Source organism: Arachis hypogaea, chromosome 5, assembly GCF_003086295.3.
Source record: "Arachis hypogaea cultivar Tifrunner chromosome 5, arahy.Tifrunner.gnm2.J5K5, whole genome shotgun sequence".
NCBI classification, from domain to species: domain Eukaryota; kingdom Viridiplantae; phylum Streptophyta; class Magnoliopsida; order Fabales; family Fabaceae; genus Arachis; species Arachis hypogaea.
In genome coordinates, this window is record NC_092040.1 from 95,282,606 (window position 1) to 95,303,830 (window position 21,225).

The 21,225-nt window shown below is 34.8% G+C and overlaps 2 protein-coding genes across 4 annotated transcripts; one reads left to right on the forward strand and one right to left on the reverse strand.

The window, feature by feature from the left end:
- LOC112802064 (arginine--tRNA ligase, chloroplastic/mitochondrial) lies at positions 1 to 6,964 on the reverse strand. 2 transcript variants are annotated; one of them, XM_025845068.3, is made up of 18 exons: positions 6,614 to 6,964; positions 6,012 to 6,089; positions 5,777 to 5,925; positions 5,583 to 5,658; positions 5,352 to 5,453; positions 4,923 to 5,138; positions 4,369 to 4,449; positions 3,795 to 3,878; positions 3,593 to 3,697; positions 2,846 to 3,024; positions 2,550 to 2,634; positions 2,134 to 2,320; positions 1,915 to 1,984; positions 1,514 to 1,583; positions 1,256 to 1,345; positions 830 to 898; positions 553 to 654; positions 1 to 351 (listed from the first exon to the last, which is right to left on the reverse strand). In XM_025845068.3, exons 2-18 carry the CDS (start codon positions 6,018 to 6,020, stop codon positions 241 to 243), a joined length of 1,785 nt encoding a protein of 594 aa, XP_025700853.1. In that variant the 5' UTR covers positions 6,021 to 6,089; positions 6,614 to 6,964; the 3' UTR covers positions 1 to 240. The 2 variants fall into 2 exon arrangements, with proteins under 2 accessions (XP_025700853.1, XP_025700855.1); XM_025845070.3 differs by having other exon boundaries at positions 6,012 to 6,085; positions 6,614 to 6,959.
- A 5,794-nt stretch (positions 6,965 to 12,758) lies between these two features.
- On the forward strand, positions 12,759 to 20,636 carry LOC112802065 (serine/threonine-protein kinase VPS15). 2 transcript variants are annotated; one of them, XM_025845071.3, is made up of 11 exons: positions 12,759 to 13,302; positions 14,162 to 14,284; positions 14,376 to 14,421; positions 14,572 to 14,732; positions 15,395 to 15,474; positions 15,999 to 16,104; positions 16,179 to 16,355; positions 16,455 to 19,553; positions 19,743 to 19,990; positions 20,078 to 20,177; positions 20,262 to 20,636. In XM_025845071.3, exons 1-11 carry the CDS (start codon positions 13,027 to 13,029, stop codon positions 20,436 to 20,438), a joined length of 4,593 nt encoding a protein of 1,530 aa, XP_025700856.1. In that variant the 5' UTR covers positions 12,759 to 13,026; the 3' UTR covers positions 20,439 to 20,636. The 2 variants fall into 2 exon arrangements, with proteins under 2 accessions (XP_025700856.1, XP_072093582.1); XM_072237481.1 differs by lacking the exon at positions 14,376 to 14,421 and having other exon boundaries at positions 12,809 to 13,302.
- The last annotated feature ends 589 nt before the right edge of the window (positions 20,637 to 21,225 follow it).

The window sequence follows — 21,225 nt, forward strand, 5'->3', positions numbered from 1 at the left end:
TATAGTAATATAATTTAAATTTAATTTTGATGCAGTTTTACTTGTGTATCGAAATATGTAATACTAAATCAGCAAAAATAACTACATTTTACCTTGACCGCGTGAATGGTCATAAAAAAAACAGATATAATAGTTTACCATAAGAGTTTTGATTTTGTGATTGTCCTTAAAACTTATGTACAAATAAAAAATTAGATCTGCAAAAGCTTTAGAATTTGAAGGAATCCTTTATGAAAGAGGTCATATCTTATAAACAGGTACAATTCCAAGGAGATGGAAGCACTTTCTCATCACAGTTGCTGTTGCTTCACATAACAAGAGTCTACTACTTTCTTCAGGCGACCCAACAACCTGCCACGAGCGAATTTGTTCGATTAAAGGACTCGCGAAAAATGTTAATGCGATGTGAGACAACACAGCATTCCACACTTAATGTGTACACATAACTTATGACTTATCTAAACATTATTCTAATATTCTTTCACTGCATCAGAAGTAAAGTTGTGAAAATAGCAACGATAAATATACCATAAGTTGGCTTTAGAAGTATACCTGGCAATTAGAATAAAACTTTTTTGTGAAGATTTCTGACAAATTATAGAGGTATTCACACAAGACATTAGGCAATAAATTGGTGCATGCTTCCTCAATAACCTGAAAAAACAAAACCGTACAAAGATCCACATGACTACATGAGCATAAGTATGGTTTTTTGGACTACCCGGCCATTTTTGAATTGTGGTTTTATGTCAAATTCCTTTCTTGATGTGAATAGAGCTCCAGTAACATAGTTATAAATAAAGGTCTAAAGCTCAAGAACATGTCCAACCTCCGAAAATTGTATCAAATGAAGCCCCAATGCGCGCTCATCTTCGTGATCCAACGCTATTTTAGCATTCTGTCGCAATAAGTTGTTAAATATAAAGTAGATAGTAAGAAATATGCACTAATTGATCTTTAGCTTACTGAATAACTAAATAATATCACAATCACATTACAATAGAAGGGTGCTAAATTGAAGTATACAAGTTAACCATGCCAGAAAGCAAACCTAGCCATAGCTCTGATATTTGTATCATGTATCTTGTAAAATTAAACAACAAAACAACTTCCAAACTTTTTCCCATTATGTGGGGTAATTGTGAAACTATACATATAAAAATACTGAAATAATTATGGATTTTTTTTGACAACTAACTACATATAACAGTTAATAAACCAGTACATCTTGATCCCAAGAAGAAAACAAACTTACTCTTTTTACTTCTTCTATGTCTTTACCAGATTTCCTGATGATCGAACAGATCCTAGCATGTGCATACAGCAAATATACAGCAGTATTGCCCTGTTTCAGGAGTTCAATATGGTGAAGAGAGTACTAGCTTACAAGTCTGATCTATTAAGAGAGAAAAAAAGCGGCTGAACACATAAATAATGGTCATTAAAACTAAGATCTGTTTCGCTCTTGCTTCCAAAGCATGAACACAAAATTTGCACAGCTATAGTTTAGCACCTTATCATTGAGCATCTGATCAAAGTTGAATGTGTAATTTGTTTGTTTGTTGTTCTTCAAGTCAGCATACCTGTAAACACCATCAAAGATGAGATTACAAGCCAATAACTCATTTAGGAGGCCAAGTTACATAGTTGTGACTTATCTATTTAGCATTTAACACTAGCAAGAAGAAACCTAAAGAATTAAAATCAGTATGTATCAACAGTATTCAGATCATTGGCAAAAAAACTTAAACATCCCACTTATAACAATTTAAAAAATTCAGTCCACAGGAATTTACTAGCCAATATGTCTTTTACAAAACTAACAGTGCAAATAAGCAGAAAACAACATTGTACGACAGGACATAATGTTGATTTAGAATAGAAAGAGGAGTAGTCAATGTGAGATGAGCTTACTTAACAGCACCATAACCAATTGCCTGTGATGTTTTCTCAACCTCCTCCTCAGGCCATTCTTTAGCTGTATCTGAAAGAACATAGGATTTGGAAGGTTAAAAATCTGATGTAAAATCTGGCATGCATTCATAGATCTTAAACAAAAATTCATGCCACAGATACTTGGATGAAGATAAAAAGTAAAAATTCAACCAGGAAACTGGTACTTTAGTACTTTACCACGTTCAAGAAGGGCAGTTTTACTGCGATTCTTGGCTTCATCAAGCAAATCAACCAATCTAACAACCTCAGTGCTACGAGTCCGAAATCTTTTTCCATCTTCCCCAAGAACAAGACCAAAACCTACATGAGTAGCTTTTGGGTATGAACCATCATCAGCCGGCAGCCAACCTGCGCGCTTAGCAGCCTGAAATGACAATTAACACTTTAGCTCATTGGAACATAAGCAGAAGCACTTGCAGTACCATGAAAAATTAAACGATTTTGTCATTTTAAAATTTGATTTAAAAGTTAATAAAACAAAAGCAAAGTAGTTGGACATATTTATGGATGAAATCAACACAACACATACACTTGGATAAGCAAGAAGATAAAGTAACCATATGATACTATGATAATTATTAATTTAGGTATACCTTAAATAGCATATCAAAGTGTTGCTGCTGCCCAACATCTGTGAGATATATAATCCACTCAGCTTTTTCTTCGTTTATCCGATACCTACAATGGTTCAAATAAAAAAGATAATCAAAGTGGAGAAGGTCCCCCAGTAAATACATTTCCAATTCCACACAAAGATAACATTGCAGAGTGATGAAAATATCACATGAAATATCCAAGACAAATGTTGACAAAATAGTTGAGTATACAAAGTCAGCAATTGTAACAGATTTCCAAAAACATGTACAAAAGCCTAAAGACAGAAACAGACCGAAGTGCTGCTAGATCAGTTGAAGCATAGTTGTAACCACCATCACTCTTCACAACAATCAGTGGAATGTTTACATCCTGAACAAATATCACACGAGCACCTTTATCATCTTCAATGATTCCTTTTTTATTCAATTCCTCCAAAACCCCAGGGATATATGGACTATAGAAGCTTTCTCCCTGTGATCAAATATATCATCATTCAGTAGAATACTAAAAAAGGGGATATTTACTGATGTAAGTAAAAGATCCTCTAATTAGTTCAACATATACTCAATGTATTATTGATTCATTCCTACACTAAGTTTAAATAGTGGCATAATGACATCACAAATAATGCCCTTCCAGCTACAATATTAATAAAGCAATAAACCAAATAGGAGTTCTATTTCATATAAAATCTTGTTAGAATATAATTTCAACAGAAGACCAATTTAACCAGACATAAGAGAGAAAGAGAGCAGGTTCCCAATGGTAATTTGAGTAAAGCAATCAACTAATCATACTATTAGTTATAAAGACAGAATCAGACCTATATCATGAATTGAATAAGAAGCATAGCAACTACCAAAATTTCCAACATACCCAAAAATAATAAGCCAGCATACAATTCTCTGAGGTTTCAAAGTTCATTGGGTAGGGGGCAAGGGGGGGGGGGGGGGGGTCTTTGCATTCTTTTTTTTTAGGTACAAAAGAATAGGCATCATTGGTGTACAAAGTGATTAAAAAAGGAACCTAGAACCTTTACCTTTTCCTCCAATTGAATACCAAGGCGTTCATAGACCCTGTGGAATTCAGTTCTACTAATTTCACAAATTTGTTTCCAAGCCCTGTGATATGTGTCTTCCCCACCCTAAAAAAATTACATATACACAAAATTCAAAAGAAGGTTTCACAAGATTTATGAATAGAGAAATCAGGAAAAAAATAATAATCAAGATATAAATTACCTGAAGCCGGACAACAGCCTGTTGAGCCCTTTGTTTAAATTCAGGATCACTGTCGAATCTCGCTTTTGATGCCTTATAAAATGTCTGAGAAATTCAGCAGCTCAGAAATATTAGAATCACTGATAATAATCCAACTTTTCCAGGGAAAAAAAAGTATCATAAAAAGTATATGTTGTCAAAACCATAAACATTATCATTGCCAGGTTGAAGGCTCATTTGCAGTAATTCGTAAAGAGAAATATTCATGATCAAACATAACCCAAACAATTGCTTCACCCTTTACCTTCTTTCTACTTTAAAGAGAAATGAAGAGAGATAACTAATCACTTTTATGTAAGGCCTTTGCCCATTTAGAAGTTTGATAGCATTTATTGCAAATTGACTCCTACATACCTAAGGAATGCATAGTTTTGCTTCCATGCGGAAAAATTAATTTAACTAGAATTACTACACAAAAAAGAAAATTAACATTTGATATATTTGTAAGATGTGGATGAAGAAACACCAATAAAAATATATATTTAAAATCTAGATAAGAATAATGGGAATAAATACATCTTAATGTATTTCTCACCTGAAGATCTCCAATGGCTGCTTCATTGACATCCTCTGGGTTTGGAAATTTTTCAAAAAGGAATTCAATGAGCATTCCAAACTGCAAAATAAATGGTTGGACTTGAAGCCATATGGTGCAAATACCAAAATGAGAACTTTCCAAAATGGAATGTTTTATAATTCAAGCAAATATGCCAAAAGGATATCCCTATAACAAATCAGAGGACATTGCTAATCAGGGAGAAGGTGAAACAGCTCAATATCCAACTATTTGCCCCAGAGAGATAGGAAACAGTGTCTTAGTAGAGATCACAGTATCACACAATGCCTGATTCCTCCTAGTTTTTTTGATAATGAAGACATAAAAGCAACTTAAAACATTTATTGTCCCAAACAGAATTATTATTTAGTTGCCAAGTCACCAAGTAAATGATAATAAACATAACTTGTCAAGTTAAATGATTGTTGCAAACGATTGCCCAGAGGCATATGAAGAAACCAAGCTTTGATAATAACCACATACAAGTTTAAATTTGATGACACAAATAGCATAATTTGGGATACTATATCTACCTGTGTTCCCCAGTCACCAACATGATTTCGGCGTAGAACCTCCACGTGTGAAAATTCAAGCATGCGAGCCAATGTGTCCCCAATAATGGTAGATCTCAGGTGACCAACATGCATTTCCTTTGCTATGTTGGGTGACGAAAAATCGACAACAGCTCTCTTGACTGGAAGGCATGGTGCCCATGTATCAATACCATCAATTAGCATCTTTTGTAAGCTCTGTAGAACAAATATTTTTCATGTTAATTGCAAACTGAATTCTTGAATAAGCTCAAAAATCCAAACAAGGTGAAAACAATTACTTTCTAGAGTAGCAACTTTCGATCAAGCCAGAGGAAACCTCTCCCAAAACCCCCAAAAAAAGAGGGGGAGGGGGACTCGGATATAAGATAGATACTACTTTTAGAACTAGAAGGTCGAAAATGCAGTCACCTTTGCTATCCAATTCCTTGATAAGACAACATTCACAAATCCAGGGCCAGCTACAGAGCATGATTCTACCATATCAGAAGGGGGAAGATTCTTCATTATGGCCTACACACAGTATCATTTGACAAAGAAAAGTCAGAGTCTTATTCAAAAATCAATAATTCATATGAGAATTTAAAAGAAAATAAACACTGGTGAAGCAGGAAGAAGTAAAAGAAACTTCACATGTTATACCTGCCCAACAGCAGTCGGACCCCTAAACTCTGTCTGCTTTCCTTTTATCTTAGACCATAAACCCATTGCATTATTACTGCCAAGGAAAAAACACTATTAATAAAACTTAGTGGTTTACAATGCTTGATAAACAATGCTATTACAGCCTCAGGTATATGTTGACTGGCGGGAAAATGTTTCAACTTTCAACTCACCATTGGTAATCGCCAAATCTTACACCAGATTTTGCAATGCAAGCATCAACTAATGGTGCTACATCTGTCTCGCTAGGTACGGTTGCTTGCAGAGATACCTCAAACAGCTGTACCAACTGCCTTTTAACATTACCCATGTTTTCGGCACCCTGGATCGAAACAAACAACATTAGTCCTAAGATTAGCACCTTATTGCAAAAATTTAGGATGCCCTATGGGAACTCAATGAACTTACAACTGCCATGGTTGACAATGTCTGTGCCGTAGTTGCCGTTGTAGCAAATTTTCGGTATGCAATCTTCAGTAAACCTGTCTACACAACAGCAACAAAACGGACTCATGTCATCGATGCAGGGTGTAATCAGGGGGGGAGGAAAAAAGGAAAGAGAATCAAATAAGCCTTTTAATAATCAACTTCTTAATTCATGACTGAAAATGTAACTTCTATTCCAGTGTACTTACACTTACTACAGTCTAAAACCCAAGAAAGATTCAAACCCAAAATAGGATAATATATTGTAACAGAACTCAAGTTTGCAGTGTTGCATACTATCATCACCTTCAAACATTAACAAAGATAACATAATAGAAAACAGAAAACCCGTGTCTACAAACAGATAAGTTGTATACAAAACTTGAGAGCGAAAATCAAACAAGAGACCCTTCTAGCTCTTCAAAATAAAAATAAAAGATACATCTTTTTAACATGAGTAAGAAAGAAAAAGGGCAAACTATGAAGCTCATCAGATTGTGACCGTGCCGTGAAGTAAACTTATTTGTAGTGGAACAAAGCATAGAAATTGAAATGAATATTTGAAAGATAGAGAGAAAACTGACCAGAGGAAGAGTGTTACTTCTTGTTGTTGAGCTTCCGTTATGGAATTGCCATTTATAGCACCTCAAAAGCAAATCAGCAATGGAGGGAAACAAGAACGGGACACGGAGGCGCAACAAACACCGTTAAGCTTAACCACCCGAACCATGTTATATCCCATTACTTGCCGTTGACTTTTGTTTTTTAAATAAAAAAATTGGTTTCAACATTCTCATCGGAGTTCAGCACTCCCCGGTGTGGGATGGGTCGCCCGGGTCTGAATCGATTTGTTTTGGCCTTTTGGGACCCAAATCGGGCCAACCCGGTTCAGGATGTGGCAGATCATATTAGCATTTACACTTCAATTCCAAATCTTCAATGATATAAAGAATAAACACAAAATATATCTCTGAAAATTTAGATATGAATACAATACATAAATATGCTTGAAAATATAACTATGTATATATACAAAATTTGTTATTAAATTAGTCACAACTATAAAATATTTCAACACGAATTTATTTTACTTCTGATAATTATTACATTTATAAGATTTGGTTAATTAAAATCTTATTTTTTATAACTAATATATCAACGGTAATTTTTAAAATGACATATCTAGGGATTTAACTTTTTAAGTACAAGCGGAACTCTTTTTAAAATATAATTTTTACAAAATTATATATATTTTTCGTTTTGTAAATCAAAGTAAGCCTAACTTTTAATAAATATAAATAACAAAATTATATCTAATAAAAGTAAGTAGAAATAGATTGCGGTATGTATAAATGTGAAATTTAAATATTTGATACTTGATTAAATAGATAAATAAATTAATTATTTAATTAATTTAAAATAGTTTAATTTAAAATAATTATAATAAATATAAATAAAAAATCATTCTCTACATACAAGTAATTTTTTTCATATAAGTTATATAAGTCATTTATATTCGCGCGCTTTTACGTTTTTTCCGTACTTTTTCGTCGTAATTTTTCTCTTTTATTATCATCACGGTCAACACCACTTCTTCCTCCTCCTTTTTTCAATAGAATTTCTTTTTCTCTTTTCTTTTACTCTTTTTCCTCCATCATTTTGTTGAAAATAATAAATAATTCAAGTTCAAATGATCACTTGAACGAGAACGGAATTGATTATTGTTTTAAATCAAATCAAGTGACTGACGTGTGATTCAATTTAGAAGAAAAATATAGTATTAGAAAAAATATTTTTCTGTATTTGTAGCAAAATTGGGTGTAATACGAAAATATTTAGGTGTATTTTAAAAATTTTTTAATGTATTTTTATTCTGATAAGTGATAAGTTCTGCATAATTCAAAACTGTTACTCTTCTTCCTTCTCATGTGTCTACTGCGTTTTTTTTTTCATCATCATCATCATCTTTTTTTTTATTCATCTTTTTTTGTTTTATTTTCTCAAATTTTTTCTTATTTTACTCTCTTAACAATAATAGAAACAAAAAAATCAAATAAAGAAGAAGAAGAAATACATAATGCTGCAACATTATTTGGAAGAGGATGAACTTACATTCATTTAACTAAAAGAAATAAGAAAAAAGAAGAAAAAATGCAGCATTAAAGAAAATATTTTTCTGTATTTGCATTAAATTTAGGTGTAATATTTTAAAAATTTTTGGGTGTATTTTTTATTTTGATAAGTTTTGAATCAAAACTCTTCATCTTCCTCCTCCTCATCTTGCTTCTTCTTCCTCATCTTTTTATTTCGTTTTCTTATAATTCTTTTTGGGAGAAAAAATCAAATAAAGAAGAAAAAAATATATAATATTGCAAAATCAATAGAAAGAGGAGGAAGAAAAAATGCAGCAACAACAACAGTAATAAAAAACAACGATAAAAATAAAACACGCGAAAACATGAGAAGAAACGGAAAGAAGAAGGAGAAGAAGAATGAAGGGAAGGAGGAGATGGAGAAATCCAAAGAAAAAGAAGCCTCTTCATAATGGTGGGTGGATGTAGTTTTTGTTAGATTTGTAAGACTTGTAAGCCAAAAAGACTTGTATGGTTTGTTTGGGTGAATTTTTAAGAAAATATTTTTTTTCGAGTTATCTTTTTTAAATGATTTATAAAAAAATAAAAGTAATTTTATGTTTGGATGAATTTGGATCCTCTAAAGTTACTTTAGAGAGTAAAATGTGATTTTCTATCTTTGAATAATTTTTTTCATATTTATTTTTTATCTCACCTATGAAATAAATGATAAGAGATCATATTTTACTCTCTAAAATAAAATTCAAACTTTAGAAAATCCAAATCCTATTTTAATTTATTAAACACTAAGCGAGATGCTTGTAGTTTTGAGTAGCAGTGGAACAGCAGTTACAACTTACTGAAAATTTTTCAATGGGGATAGATTTTTTTTATGTTTTAATTATTATTATAACGTAAGATCTCTTATCATATATTCTTTATATAAAATTAAAAAAATATGAAAAAGATTTTAAATAATAAAAAACTATCCTTGATAAAACAGTTACAAAAAAAATTAAGAAGATTCATATTTATTTTGGGAATAGATATGGAAATTCTTTTATAATTTAGGGCCCCGCTACACATACAAGCAAATAACGCATACAATCCTTATAAGTTGGCCCAACTCAGGTTTAATCCACGCGCACTCCCTCCCTTTAAATGGAGCGTCAATTTCACGCGCGTCACTCGAACGATTACGCTTCGAAAAAACCGCTCGTTATGGCTCACTCTTCCTCTTCTCCTTCAAAGATAACACAAATCCTCAAGTTTCGAGCAACATTCCAAACTGAAGAGACATTTGAACTCGTCGCGAATAATAGCAGAAACCATCAACAAAATATTATTCAATGTACGTTATTGTTTTACTCATCTTGTACATTTTCCACATTTCTGTTTCTGATTTCGAAATCGAAGAACTATGTTTTACTGTTCTTCTATGTTCTTCTAGGTTTTATTGATCTTCTTGTTCTAAGAAATTGAACACATGGTGTAAATATATTTGATCCAATTATAAGTAAATTTTTTTTCCATAATTAAACTCTCTCTGGTGTATTCAAAATGTCTGATTTACAGGTACTATAATATGAAGTGGTGATCCAGATAGATTGGAACCCATATATGACGGTCTGCATAGAGATCTGCATAATACACCCAAACACAGACTATAAATACACCTGATAAAAAATTAAATTTACACCTCTGCAGCAGATTTTAACCCAACACTACCTGAAAGCTACTTGTTGTCCACAAGTCCAAAATTAATTAAACTCTCTCTAGTGTATTCAAAATGTCTGATTTACAGGTACTATAATATGAAGTGGTGATCCAGATAGATTGGAACCCATATATGACGGTCTGCATAGAGATCTGCATAATACACCCAAACACAGACTATAAATACACCCGATAAAAAATTAAATTTACACCTCTGTTGCAGATTTTAACCCAACACTACCTAAAAGCCACTTGTTGTCCACAAGATCAAAATTAATTAAACTCTCTCTAGTGTATTCAAAATGTCTGATTTACAGGTACTATAATATGAAGTGGTGATCCAGATAGATTGGAACCCATATATGACGGTCTGCATAGAGATCTGCATAATACACCCAAACACAGACTATAAATACACCCGATAAAAAATTAAATTTACACCTCTGCTGCAGATTTTAACCCAACACTACATAAAAGCCACTTGTTGTCCACAAGACCAAAATTAATTAAACTCTCTCTAGTGTATTCAAAATTCTGATTTACAGGTACTATAATATGAAGTGGTGATCCAAATAGATTGGAACCCATATATGACGGTCTGCATAGAGATCTGCATAATACACCCAAACACAGACTATAAATACACCCGATTAAAAATTAAATTTACACCTCTGCTGCAGATTTTAACCCAACACTACCTGAAAGCCACTTGTTGTCCACAAGACCAAAATTAATTAAACTCTCTTTGGTGTATTCAAAATGTCTGATTTACAGGTACTATAATATGAAGTTGTGATCCAGATAGATTGGAACCCATATATGACGGTCTGCATAGAGATTTGCATAATACACCCAAACACAGACTATAAATACACCCGATAAAAAATAAAATTTACACCTCTGCTGCAGATTTTAACCTAACACTACCTGAAAGCTACTTGTTGTCCACAAGTCCAAAATTAATTAAACTCTCTCTAGTGTATTCAAAATGTCTGATTTATAGGTAATATAATATGAAGTGGTGATCCAGATAGATTGGAACCCATATATGACAGTCTGCATAGAGATCTGCATAATACACCCAAACACAGACTATAAATACACCTGATAAAAAATTAAATTTACACCCCTGCTGCAGATTTTAACCCAACACTACCTGAAAGCCACTTGTTGTCCACAAGACCAAAATTAATTAAACTCTCTCTGGTGTATTCAAAATGTCTGATTTACAGGTACTATAATATGAAGTGGTGATCCAGATAGATTGGAACCCATATATGACGGTCTGCATAGAGATCTGCATAATACACCCAAACACATACTATAAATACACCCGATAAAAAATTAAATTTACACCTCTGCTGCAGATTTTAACCCAACACTACCTGAAAGCTACTTGTTGTCCACAAGTCCAAAATTAATTAAACTCTCTCTAGTGTATTCAAAATGTCTGATTTACAGGTACTATAATATGAAGTGGTGATCCAGATAGATTGGAACCATATATGACAGTCTACATAGAGATCTGCATAATACACCCAAACACAGACTATAAATACACCCGATAAAAAATTAAATTTACACCTCTGCTGCAGATTTTAACCCAACACTACCTGAAAGCCACTTGTTGTCCACAAGACCAAAATTAATTAAACTCTCTCTGGTGTATTCAAAATGTCTGATTTACAGGTACTATAATATGAAGTGGTGATCCAGATAGATTGGAACCTATATATGATGGTCTGCATAGAGATCTGCATAATACACCCAAACACAGACTATAAATACACCCGATAAAAAATTAAATTTACACCCCTGCTGCAGATTTTAACCCAACACTACCTGAAAGCCACTTGTTGTCCACAAGGCCAAAATTAATTAAACTCTCTCTGGTGTATTCAAAATGTCTGATTTACAGGTACTATAATATGAAGTGGTGATCCAGATAGATTGGAACCCATATATGACGGTCTGCATAGAGATCTGCATAATACACCCAAACACAGACTATAAATACACCCGATAAAAAATTAAATTTACACCCCTGCTGCAGATTTTAACCCAACACTACCTGAAAGTCACTTGTTGTCCACAAGACCAAAATTAATTAAACTCTCTCTGGTGTATTCAAAATGTCTGATTTACAGGTACTATAATATGAAGTGGTGATCCAGATAGATTGGAACCCATATATGACGGTCTGCATAGAGATCTGCATAATACACCCAAACACAGACTATAAATACACTCGATAAAAAATTAAATTTACACATCTGCTGCAGATTTTAACCCAACACTACATAAAAGCCACTTGTTGTCCACAAGACCAAAGTTTAGCAGAAAATCATTCCAATTCCTATCAAATGAGTCTTTGCTATGAGAGTTTCATTTTCCCTCTCTGCTACATGTAATCAATTGATTCTTAATCTCGTTTTCGTTTCTATTTGTGCTCCGAACTCTTGTAGAAAAACCTGCAACCTTGGTATAGTTCCTGTAAAATTTTCCAGCATCTTCAAGGGTGGTAAAGTTCATTCCAACCTTCGGAACAAACTGGTCATCAACAATAGAGAGGTTGCAGAATACACCATGTCAAAAACTATAAATACACCATGTCAAAACGAAGCTGGAGTTACAGAGAGAAAAACTAACGTCAATGACGAAGAACAAACCAATGAGAAAAGAGAGGAAAAGAACGATCGAAAAATCAGGGGAAGACGCGCGAGCTGAAGAACGATGAAATTTGAAAAGAAAGAAAACAAAGAAGGAAACAAATCTTTTAAATTTGGTAGTTATACAAACGTTTGTATAGCGCGTGTAAGTGACGTAGGAGTTGCAGCGCATTTTAGTGGATTAGGCGTTAATGAACTTGTAATAGTTACAAGCCCTAATCGCTTGTATACTAAGCTTTTCTCTATATTTATAAGACGTTATTCTCGTTTTTATCTTTCAAAATTATCACTATTATTTTATTTTATTAGCGCAAAAAATTTTGGGCCATTTTTGGTAGCAACACCACCAAAACGCAAAAGTGGCGACCGCAAAACGCAGACATAAAAAATTCACAGCAATAGAAGCAGTTTAGCATCATGCAAAAGGAGCATCAGCATCAGCATCCATGGCCTTCTTCTTCTTCACTCTTCTTATAGAATGAAAAAGTGCTTCTGCGATCGAAACTCGCAACGCAATCTTCATTCTTCAGCACCGTCACAATGGGTAACAAAATCGCGCGTACCACCCAGGTTTCGGCTACGGAGTACTATCTCCACGACCTTCCTTCCACATACAATCTCGTCCTCAAAGAGGTCCTTTGTCGTGGAAGATTCTTCAAATCAATTCAGTGCAAGCACGACGAGGGTTTGGTGCTCGTCAAGGTTTACTTCAAGCGCGGTGATTCCGTCATCGATCTTAGGGAATATGAGCGTAGACTCTCTCACATCAAGGACGTCTTCCAATCCATCGAACATCCTCACGTTTGGCCGTTTCAGGTTCCCCAATTCATTGACTTGCCAGTGAATTTTTGTTTTTCTTTTTCTGTTTTTTTCTGTTTTTTTTTTGTTTTTTGTTTTATGTTATTTATCTTATTGTTCGCGGTGTTTAATTGATTGGGATGTGTTTGGTTTTGGTAGTTGAGGGTTTTCACTATGGGGTGCTTAAAGCTTTGAACTTTGATGTGCCAATGAAAGCTCGTAGCTTCACTTTGTTGGGTTTCTGATATTTGATGGCATTTGTGGTTATTTACTTGTTTGGTTTAGTTTACTGCCAAAGGAAAATTTTGGCTTCTCAAGGTAGCTTTAGTAGAAGCAACTCATCGGCACTTCTACCAGAGCGGGAAGTAAGGATTTTGATTCTCATATAGGTGAACTTGTTTTCTGTAGAATTGACTCATTCAGTGTGTTGAATTCACCTTCAAAAGCTAGCTCCCAAGACTAGGATTATTGACTCTAGGATCAATAAAGTGCAGAGTGTACGATACTTAATTGCTTTCTTGGTTTCTAATTTTAGAGGTTCGGGGAATCTGAATGGATAAAAGGTCCATTTAGTTTTCAAAAATGCCACATTATACCCTGTGTTGTTTAAGAGATTAAGAATGATTGAAAGCTCATCTCAGCTTGTTATTTTCAGATTCAAAGGCGTAAAAAATATGGGTTTATGTATAGTTTGTAGTTGAACAGAATTTTGAATACTCTCTTGGTTACTGAAAAGATATTTTGCGATTTTATGCCAATTTTGGATTTACAGGTTTATTAGATATAGGGTACTTTATCTACTTTTCTAACTATTTCATTCGGTACTTGACTTTAAGTAGATCTTTCTCATTCCTGATTTGGTGGTGTCATCTTGCAGTTTTGGCAAGAAACAGATAAAGCAGCATACCTCTTGAGGCAATATTTCTTCCATAATCTGCATGATCGGCTAAGCACTCGGCCTTTTCTCAGTTTCGTTGAGAAGAAATGGTTGGCTTTTCAGGTCTTGTTTACTCTTCCAGTTCCCTAGAGTGTTAGCATTCGATGTTTTGGTATCTTTGCTGACACTATATTTCTTTTTGGATAATATACAGCTGCTTTTAGCTGTGCAACAGAGCCACGAGAAGGGAGTATGTCATGGTATATCTTGGTTTAATTGGATTTGAGGCCTTGCCTCAAAAAAAAAAAAAAATGCATATTAGCAAGAAGAGTGGAGAGGGATCTATTAGCAGCAGCATCTTCTCTTATCATGGCTTGGCTTGACTTGTGCATTTACTTGTATTTCTGCAGGGGATATTAAGTGTGAGAATGTGCTGATTACATCCTCGAATTGGTTGTACCTTGCGGACTTTGCATCTTTCAAACCTACTTACATTCCATATGATGACCCATCGGATTTTTCTTTTTTCTTTGACACTGGTGGAAGAAGACTCTGTTATCTAGCACCCGAGGTTGGCCTCCCTTTGATATCTGTTTAATTTATTTTTATTATCTATCTTATTACATTTTGTTGGCTCAACCATGATGTTTAATGCTAATCATGTGTTAAGCTTGGTTTAATATTTGGCCTCCCTTTGTTTAATGCTAAGCTTGGTCTTGCATGTTCTTTTGAAACTATTCCATATGATAGTGCTGTGTTTTGTGTTCTTCCTTTTTGTAATTAATCTGAATTTCATTATACACGGGCAAGTGGTCTTACAAGATAACTTAATATTTAGAGGCTTAATTAATAAGAGAATTTGGCAAATGCTAAATGGCTTTGATTAAAGCCTTTGGATATTTTTAATACAAATCGAGGTGTGCAAATTGAAACTCTGGTGAATTGAAAACCTAAAATCTGTCATGATTCTTGGAGCACCCACTCCCAACTTTATCTTTTGTATGTTAGCAGATTTGACCAACTTTATTGCAGAATTATTGCACAGGGATTATTCGTTTTTTGCTTATTTGAAATTACATAAATAAAATTAACCTATAATTAGCGAGTCAGAAGGTTAATCCTTCTGGTATGTGTGCTAAGATCTGTGCTTTTTTACCGGTTGCTATTTGTCCTTCCCTAACATGATTGTAATCCTACTCACTTATTTTTTTCATAAACTTCTTTGGTTGTTAGCGATTTTACGAACATGGAGGGGAGATGCAGGTTGCACAAGATTCCCCTTTAAAGCCTTCTATGGATATATTTGCTGTCGGGTGAGCATTCCTTGCAGCAAGAATCTTAATCTAAGGAAATATATAATTTTCCAGTTGTTCATGTTTCATGCTGCAAGTGTTTATGTGCATGAACTTTTATTAACTGAATGGAAAAAGAATTATGTATAGGTGATATATGATCAACAAGGCATTATACTGCTGTAATTATTGATGACGTAGAGGTGATACCTCAGTATGATCTGAAGTTTATTTATTTTATTTTAATAATTTGGATCTATTTATTAAATAAGAGAGATGCTAATTTATTGTTTTCTAGCCATCAACTCGATTCTTTTAGTCTAGTTTCTTTAGTTTAGTAATCCAACAACATACTTTATTCCATACTTTTAAACATTGATGGCTATCTGATGGCCAAAAACAATAAATTCTGATGGTGCTCTAGCATTCCTCTTTAAATAACTAGAATACTAGGGATGTGTTGTAGAGATGCCATGTTCTCACCATTTTTCTTTTTGGTTGTATTATTTATTTTCTAACATGTACATGTCATTTTGCCATTTCAGCTGTGTTATTGCAGAACTTTTCCTTGAGGGGCAACCGCTGTTTGAACTGTCTCAACTTCTGGCTTATCGTAGAGGGCAATTTGATCCAAGTCAGCATCTTGAAAAAGTAATTTATCTATCTGTGTGTATCCTCATGATTCAGTCTTCAGTACTTTAAACATTGGATTTCAAATGATGCAGATACCAGACCTTGGAATCCGTAAGATGATACTACACATGATTCAGATAGAGCCAGAGTCTAGACTTTCTGCTGAAGGATATCTAAAGGAATATGCTGCAGTTGTATTCCCAACCTATTTTTCACCATTTCTGCATGATTTTTACCGCTGCTGGAGCCCTCTCCATTCTGATATGAGGGTATTTGGCTTTACTGAACTATATTTAGCCCATGACGAAATATGGCTTTATGGAAAAATCCTATAACTAAATCATTCTATGTGTGATCAATCAATGTAGGTTTTATTATGCCAAAGTGCTTTCCAGGAGATACTTAAACAAATGATGAACAACAATTCATCCAGTGATGTAAAAGTTACTTCTGGTGAACTTTTGGAAGAGATGGTTGCAAAAGAAAGTGTGAGTTTCATGAAGGACTCACTGATTAGGAGAGAGGACATAGGCAAAGGCTTACTTCATGATCATTATAGTGGCATACTGAGGGATGCTAAAAAGAATAATATTCCATCTAGCCCCCGGGATGTGACTGGAAGTTCACCCAACTCTACCTTTCCTGAAAATCTAAAATATCTGCAATCTTCTGGTGAGCTGCTTCAGACTATTACCAATACGTTTCGAGGAAATGGCCATCCCTTTTTGAAAAATATTACTTTAAATGATTTGAATTCTTTGATGTCTGAGTATGATAATCAATCGGATACATTTGGAATGCCTTTTCTGCAATTACCAAAGGATAGTATGAGATGTGAAGGCATGGTTTTGATAACATCTTTGCTTTGCTCCTGCATACGCAATGTCAAGTTGCCTCACCTGAGGAGAGCAGCCATTCTCTTGTTGAGGGCTTCCGCCTTATATATTGATGATGAGGATCGGTTGCAGCGTGTTGTCCCATATGTGATTGCAATGCTTTCAGATCCAGCAGCTATTGTGCGGTGTGCTGCTTTGGAGACTTTATGTGACATTCTGCCTTTAGTTCGGGATTTCCCTCCCAGTGATGCAAAGATATTTCCTGAGTATATTCTTCCAATGCTTTCTATGCTTCCTGATGATCCAGAGGAAAGTGTGAGAATATGCTATGCCAGCAACATTTCTAAGTTGGCAGTAACAGCTTTTGGATTCTTTATACATTCAATAAGCTTGAGTGAGGCAGGTGTTCTCGATGAATTGAGCTCGCTGCCAAAGCCATCAATATCATCCAGTCAGACCTCTGGAAAAGTCAAGAGGATAAATAGTGATGTTCAACTTGTGCAGCTTAGGAAATCAATTGCAGAAGTTGTCCAAGAACTTGTAATGGGACCAAAGCAAACACCAAATATTAGGAGAGCACTTCTTCGTGACATTGGTAAACTATGCTTTTTCTTTGGTGTGAGACAGAGTAATGACTTTCTCTTACCTATCCTGCCTGCTTTCTTAAATGACCGAGATGAGCAGTTAAGGACAGTATTCTATGAGAAGATTGTTTATGTCTGTTTTTTCGTGGGCCAAAGAAGTGTAGAAGAATATCTATTGCCTTACATTGAGCAGGCTTTAAGTGACACAACAGAATCTGTCATTGTTAAAGCCTTAGATTGTCTGACTGTTCTTTGCAAAAGTGGGTTCTTCCGGAAAAGGATACTGCTTCAAATGATAGAGCGTGCCTTTCCTTTATTGTGTTACCCTAGTGCATGGGTACGAAGATCAGTTGTCTCTTTCATTGCTGCTAGCAGTGAGAGCTTGGGTGCAGTAGATTCTTATGTTTTCCTGGCTCCTGTTATACGGCCTTTCCTCCGTAGACAACCCACATCTCTTGCTTCAGAGAGGGCTCTTTTGCGATGTTTGAAACCTCCTGTTTCAAGACAGGTTTTTTATGAAGTTTTGGAGAGCTCCAGGAGTTCAGACATGCTAGAAAGGCAGAGGAAGATTTGGTATAGTTCATCACAATCTAAACTATGGGAAATGGATCTACTTAAAAAGGGAATTGAAGAGTTGGGCTCATTAAAGAACTTGATTGACAAACAAGGTACTGAGGCTCAACAAGTTGTTGACACTGCTGCCCAACGTCCAGGGCCAAATGATTCTGACAACGCTGAGGCAAAATTAAGAGATATGGGGGCCTTTATCCATAACGATACCAATATGGTGGGACCTCGTGATCCTCAATCCATGGAGAAGTTACAGTTTTCAGGATTTATGTCACCACATTTTAGTGGTGTAAAGAGTATGACATATGAAAAGCCGTCAGAAGGAATACCTTTGTACTCCTTTAGCATGGACAGACGGGGAATAGGAGTCCCTCCCGCAGCATCTGATTCTCCACTGCAGATGAATTCTCTGAGTGTCAGTTCATCTGCTATGCCTTGGGTTAATCCACTTAATAAGTCCTTTAATTTAGCTAGTTCAGTTCCAGCACCAAAGCTCTTTTCAGGTTCATTTAGCATCAGCAATGGTTCTAAACAGTTTCATCGAGTGGTACATGAACCAGATGGCAAGGAGAATGAAACAGCCTATGTTAATAGTACATTTCAAGATGTGGGATTATCTGCTAATATTAAAGGCAATTCAAATGCACTTGAAGATGCAACTGCCCAAACTGATCTATCAGGATTTCCATCTTTTTCTAAAACATCTGTTCCGGATTCTGGCTGGAGGCCTCGAGGGGTGCTGGTTGCACATCTGCAGGAACACCGTTCAGCAGTAAATGACATAGCAATTTCTGCTGATCATAGTTTCTTCGTGAGTGCTTCCGATGATTCCACAGTGAAGATTTGGGATTCCAAAAAGCTAGAGAAGGACATATCGTTCAGGTCAAGGCTAACATATCACTTGGAGGGAAGCCGTGCACTATGTGCAGCAACACTTCCCAGTTCTGCGCAGGTAATAATCGGAGCATCTGATGGACTAATTCATATGTTTTCTGTTGATCATATTTCAAGAGGTCTAGGAAATCTTGTTGAGAAGTATTCTGGTATTGCTGATATCACAAAGAAGGATATCAAGGAAGGTGCCATAATCTGCATTTTGAATTGCCCCTTGGATAATTACAACATTATGTATAGCACCCAGAATTGTGGCATTCATCTGTGGGATACTAGGTCAAATTCCAGTAACTGGACCCTGAAATCTACTCCTGACGAGGGTTATGTTTCTTCTCTGGCATCTGGGCCGTGTGGTAATTGGTTTGTATCAGGGTCATCCAGGGGTGTAATCACTCTCTGGGATCTGAGGTTTCTTGTGCCTGTTAACTCTTGGCAGTATTCTCTTGCTTGCCCTATAGAAAAGATATGCCTCTTTCTTCCTCCAAATGCTTCTCCGCCTTCAACTGCTAGACCCCTTGTGTATGTTGCTGCTGGTTGCAATGAAGTTTCTCTTTGGAATGCAGAGAACGGTAGCTGCCACCAGGTATGAGGTTGTTTTTGTAATTGCTTATGGATGATAAAAGCAGTACGCACTAGAACAAATCCAGTCGCAGTAAATGTGCCATTTAGTTGGTTTTCTAGAGAAGTTTACATCCTAAATTTTTCTCAATGGTACTTGGATCAGCTATAGTTTCTAATTTATTGTCTTGTACCTTCACAAATCTTCCTGCAGGTATTGAGGATGGCCAATTATGACGGTGATGCAGAAATGTCTGATCTTCCTTGGGCCTTGGCCAGGCCTTCAAGTAAGCCTACTTCTCAATCAGATCCAAGACGAAATGTTAATCGCAAGTATGGAGTTGATGAGCTGAATGATCCTCCTCCTCGTCTTCCTGGAATCCGTTCATTACTTCCCTTGCCTGGGGGTGATTTATTGACTGGAGGCACTGATTTAAAGATACGTCGATGGGATCATTACAGGTTTTGTGCTTAACTTAAACCTTATTTCCCTGATTTTCCGCAAAAATGGTTTCATTGAATATGTGTTTGTATCTGTTTTTGTTGCAGTCCTGACAGAAGTTACTGTATCTGTGGACCAAACATTAAAGGTGTTGGGAATGATGACTTTTATGAAACAAAATCTAGTTTTGGAGTGCAAGTTGTACAGGTATTTTACTGTATGCTTCTCCTTACAATTTCCAACTTGTTTGAATTATGGGCAGCTAATTTTACTTTCTACTCCAACAAACAGGAGACGAAGAGACGCCCTCTTACAACCAAACTGACGACGAAGGCAATTCTATCTGCGGCTGCCACTGATCCTGCCGGTTGCCATCGTGATTCTGTTGTTTCCCTGGCTTCTGTTAAGTTAAACCAGAGACTTTTATTATCAAGTGGTAGAGATGGGGCCATCAAAGTTTGGAAGTAAATTACTATAGTTCTAGTGGCATGTTGTACAGAAGTAGTGCCAATTTATAGGGTAAGTAAAACTGTACATAAGGTCTAGGAACTAACCCATCAAAACAGTTTCCAATTTTTCAAATACTCTTGATATATACAGAAGGTATTATGAATGAATGGAGAATTAGATCATTCTGGAAATTATAACAACTGAAGCTTGTTCAAAGCAGTGTGATATTGTTAACATATTTTATGCATTTCTTTTCAACTATATTGGTTAATAAGGTATTTATACATATCATTAATCATTAATTCATATTAGACTAAAACCCGTGCGAGGTAAATTAATTATAATATATAGTATAAATTTAGAAATGTTATATAATTTTTGAGTTAATATGTAAATTGTACAATAATTGATTTGGCTGTTGTATATAATTTAATATAATTATTTAAGTAAAAAGTAATACAAAGTGAAGTGTTATTCATTTTTGAAAAGATATAAGTATCTGATGTTAGAGTTGTATAAAATTATATTTTTATTTGTTATTTGTTTTTTTTTTGTTTTTTTTTTAGTTATTAGAATTAATCTTCTTATGTGGTGATTGTTCTTTTATTTTTGTTTCTTGTTTAAAGAGATTTGTTTGTTCATCCTCTCATATGTTCTTACGAGTTTTGTAGTGTATTTTTTTGTTTCACTTTTGTATATAAATTCATCATCTAAAGATGTTTTTGTTTTTTTAAACTGTTTTAAAAATATAATTATTTTTTTTATACTTATCATTTAATATAATTATCTTAAGACAAATTATTTT

What these genes read in the sequence shown, in the direction of transcription:
- LOC112802065 (XM_025845071.3), top strand. Translation starts at nt 13,027, where the DNA reads ATGGGTAACAAAATCGCGCGTACCACCCAGGTTTCGGCTACGGAGTAC. An exon ending in CGAGAAGGGAGTATGTCATG is followed by an intron (nt 14,422 to 14,571) that starts GTATATCTTGGT and finishes GTATTTCTGCAG; the next exon opens with GGGATATTAAGTGTGAGAAT. An exon ending in CAAGTCAGCATCTTGAAAAA is followed by an intron (nt 16,105 to 16,178) that starts GTAATTTATCTA and finishes CAAATGATGCAG; the next exon opens with ATACCAGACCTTGGAATCCG.
- LOC112802064 (XM_025845068.3), bottom strand. An exon ending in AGGCTGTTGTCCGGCTTCAG is followed by an intron (nt 3,698 to 3,794) that starts GTAATTTATATC and finishes TAATTTTTTTAG; the next exon opens with GGTGGGGAAGACACATATCA. An exon ending in AGTTTTATTCTAATTGCCAG is followed by an intron (nt 352 to 552) that starts GTATACTTCTAA and finishes CGCTCGTGGCAG; the next exon opens with GTTGTTGGGTCGCCTGAAGA.